Source organism: Myotis brandtii, unplaced genomic scaffold, assembly GCF_000412655.1.
Source record: "Myotis brandtii unplaced genomic scaffold, ASM41265v1 scaffold2121, whole genome shotgun sequence".
Lineage (NCBI taxonomy): Eukaryota > Metazoa > Chordata > Mammalia > Chiroptera > Vespertilionidae > Myotis > Myotis brandtii.
The window spans coordinates 30109-34091 of NW_005357934.1; the positions used below are offsets into that span (position 1 = coordinate 30109).

Below are 3983 nucleotides of genomic sequence, written 5' to 3' on the forward strand. Positions count from 1 at the left end.
TTCCAGCTGTTAAAGTAAAGCATATTACTTGCATGGGGTGGGTTGTTCTATAGTTTGTGAGTTACCTCTGAGATGATCAGAAAAAGGTGGTGTAGTCAGGACAAAAAGAAATATTGAACCAACTACACGGTTTTAATTAAGAAAAAAGAAAAGTAAAGGAGAGAAGAGAAAAGAAATGAAAAGAAAAGAAAAGAAAAGAAAAGAAAAGAAAAGAAAAGAAAAGAAAAGGAAAGAAAAGAAAAGAAAAGAAAAGAAAAGAAAAGAAAAGAAAAGAAAAGAAAAGAAAAGAAAAGAAAAGAAAAGAAAAGAAAAGAAAAGAAAAGAAAAGAAAAGAAAAGAAAAGAAAAGAAAAGAAAAGAAAAGAAAAGAAAAGAAAAGAAAAGAAAAGAAAAGAAAAGAAAAGAAAAGAAAAGAAAAGAAAAGAAAAGAAAAGAAAAGAAAAGAAAAGAAAAGAAAAGAAAAGAAAAGAAAAGAAAAGAAAAGAAAAGAAAAGAAAAGAAAAGAAAAGAAAAGAAAAGAAAAGAAAAGAAAAGAAAAGAAAAGAAAAGAAAAGAAAAGAAAAGAAAAGAAAAGAAAAGAAAAGAAAAGAAAAGAAAAGAAAAGAAAAGAAAAGAAAAGAAAAGAAAAGAAAAGAAAAGAAAAGAAAAGAAAAGAAAAGAAAAGAAAAGAAAAGAAAAGAAAAGAAAAGAAAAGAAAAGAAAAGAAAAGAAAAGAAAAGAAAAGAAAAGAAAAGAAAAGAAAAGAAAAGAAAAGAAAAGAAAAGAAAAGAAAAGAAAAGAAAAGAAAAGAAAAGAAAAGAAAAGAAAAGAAAAGAAAAGAAAAGAAAAGAAAAGAAAAGAAAAGAAAAGAAAAGAAAAGAAAAGAAAAGAAAAGAAAAGAAAAGAAAAGAAAAGAAAAGAAAAGAAAAGAAAAGAAAAGAAAAGAAAAGAAAAGAAAAGAAAAGAAAAGAAAAGAAAAGAAAAGAAAAGAAAAGAAAAGAAAAGAAAAGAAAAGAAAAGAAAAGAAAAGAAAAGAAAAGAAAAGAAAAGAAAAGAAAAGAAAAGAAAAGGAGAGACAAGAGCCTGGCCGGTGTGGCTCATTTGTTTAGTTTAAACCTAGGAACCAGGAGATGTCCATTCGATTCCCTGTCAGGGCACATGCCTGGGTTACAGTCCTGATGCCCAGTAGGGGGCATGCAGGAGACAACCGATCCGTGATTCTCTGTCATCATTGATCTTTCTCTTTCTCTCCATCCCTTCCAACCTGAATTCAGTAAAACTATGTGAAAAAAACGAAAGAATAGTGATGGCACATTAAAGTAGAGCATTGAGTCAATGCAATCCTATATAATAAAAGCCTAATATGCAAATTTACCAAATGGCAGAACAACTGCTCACTATGACACACACTGACCACCGGGGGCAGATGTTCATGTCAGGAGCTGTCTACTGGTATTCAGTGCACTCCCACAGGGGAACGCCGATCAGCCAAATGCCAGGCTCACAGCTGCCGAGCATAGGGGTTGGTGGTAGCATCCATGGCAGCCCTAAAACAGGCCTAAGCTGTCAGTTGGACATCCCTTAAGGGGTCCCGGACTGGGAGAGGCCTCAGGGTTGGCAGAGGGACCCCCCACAGTGCATAGATTTTTGTGCACTGAGCCTCTAGTAATATTATAAATGTGCATGGTGGAAGACGGGTATGAGATTAATTGCATGACTTCTTAGTCCTTTATATAATGTCTAATCATTGGGGTGTACCCCAGAAATGAACCTAATATTCTATGTCAACTGTCATGTAAAAAATATTCTTGAAATTCCATAGGACCATGTTACCTTCATAGAGTCATGTTTTACCTTAAATATGTTTTGTACAGGTTTTTCAAGAAGAGAGATCTAAAGCTAAAAAAGAAAGAAAAGATGAGATTTATAAATTTACACAATAAAGCAAAGGCAACCACAAACACAACCTTAAAACCATAAAGATAAAAGCCGAGGTAAAATGCATTTGCAGACCCCATCCTCTCTCTTTCGATACCAGGACTGAAGTAGCGAGAGGCTCTGAGAAGCTGTGGCTTTTGCTCCTTGGACCACGGAGGGGTCATGGCCGAGCTCCCATCAAAGGTGCACCTCTACTCGCACCCCAGCTGCCTGAGGCGTAGGCCCTCGGTGTATGAGGACGAGAATTATCGCACATGGTTGCCCCTCATCATGGAGACAGGAGGTGTCCTGCACGTACGGTTGCGCCAGGAAGACACCCCCAGTGGGGATATCCCACTCACCACCAGCCCGGTGACCTTGTGCGCCATGCCTTCGATGTGGACGCTCCACCTTGGCAGCCAGTACCTGGATTGCAGGTGCCGGTTCTGGCGCATCGTGCACCACATCAAGGAGAATGGCGTGGAGGAAATGGTCCTTCAGTTGGTGGAAGACGCCTAGGACACGTGATGGGGTCCCTGGCTCTTGTCAACCTGAGCCCCAGTCCTGCTGGCCTGCCGGTGGGACGTGTATAGTTCTATTCACCATTTTACTAAGCTTTGTTGTTCTATCTGCCACCCCCTGGGTGCGAGGGCACATTGATGTCTCTCTCTCTCTTTTTGTTGTTGTTGTTGTTGTTGTTGTTCTTCTTCTTCTTCTTCTTCTTCTTCTTCTTCTTCTTCTTCTTCTTCTTCTTCTTCTTCTTCTTCTTCTTTCTTTCTCTCTCTCTCTCTGTCTCTTTGTCTTGCTGTCTCCCTCTGTCTCTATCCCTCTCTCTCAAATCTATAAAAGCATTTTGAGCCAAGCTGGTGTTTCTAAGTGTTTGAGGGACGACCTATGAACCCAGAGATCACAGTTCGATTCCAGGTCAGGGCACAGACAAGAATTAACCAATGAGCCCTAGCTTGTTTGGCTCAGTGGATAGTGGGTTGGACTGTAGACTCTGGAATGTCCTAGGTTCAATTCTGGTCAAGGGCACATGCTCTGGTTGTGGGCTTGATCCCCATGAGGGGGTGTGCAGGAGGCACCCGATGTATGATTCTCTCTCATCATTGATTTTCTCTCTCCCTTCCTGTATGAAATCAATCCGGTATAATAAAAGCCTAATATGTTAAGTGTCCAGTCGACTGGTCATCTGTTCAACCAATCAAATCATAATATGCAAATGATATGCTAAGATTGCTCAACTGCTCACTATGACATGCATTGACCACCAGGGACAAGACTTTCAGACTGGTAGGTCAGCTTGCTGCTGGGGTCTGGCTGATCGGGACTGAGTGAGACATGCTGGACACACCCTGCAGCCCTCCCAAGATCCCTCCCCAGCTGGCCAACCTCCCATGTCCCTCCCCAGATCTAATGGTGCACCGTTGGGGTCCTTTGGCCTGGCCTGTGGCTCTCATAATCTGGTACCCCTCGGAGGATGTCAGAGAACCAGTTTCAGAAGATCCCCACAGGCCAGGCCAAGGCACCACACTGATGCATGAATTTGTGCACCAGGCCTCTTGTAAAAATATATTCAACAGAAAAAGACAAATAAAAAGACCTTAAGCTTGAAAATATTAGCCCAGCCCCAGTAGACAAGGCTTGAAGACATCACTTGAAATAGTTTTCATTTCAATGACCAGCGATATCATTGTTTGATCTCCTGAGGTTCGTCAACCGATACTACCCTCTCCAAAAAAAGAACGAATGTTTGGGGGATTACGGTTGTTTTACGCTGATCATCTCTTTCCTTTGAGGAATTACAAGGATGCCAGGGCTCATCTCCTGAAGGCTCGAACCGGCTCTGTGTGTGGCTTTAGCATCTAGTTCTGGATGCATTTGGGTTCTTAATTGTGTTTAGCACTAAACAGCCCCAAACAAAGCCCAGCGATCATAAAATTCATCTAGCATCGCACCAGAGAGAGGAGGCTGGAGGGGGAGCTGGAGGGAGCCCCAGAAATCTATTTCAGGACATCCATGGTTGCATTAAAGAGATCACTGACTACTGAATAAATTCAGTGGCTGAGCATGGACCTATCAATCAGG

The 3983-nt window shown here is 40.9% G+C and overlaps 1 protein-coding gene across 1 annotated transcript; it reads left to right on the forward strand.

Annotated features, from left to right (window-relative positions):
* Window positions 1-2078: 2078 nt before the first annotated feature.
* LOC106726011 (protein p13 MTCP-1-like) lies at window positions 2079-2414 on the forward strand. The gene has a single exon (XM_014539282.1). It carries the CDS (start codon window positions 2079-2081, stop codon window positions 2412-2414), a length of 336 nt encoding a protein of 111 aa, XP_014394768.1.
* Window positions 2415-3983: the final 1569 nt, after the last annotated feature.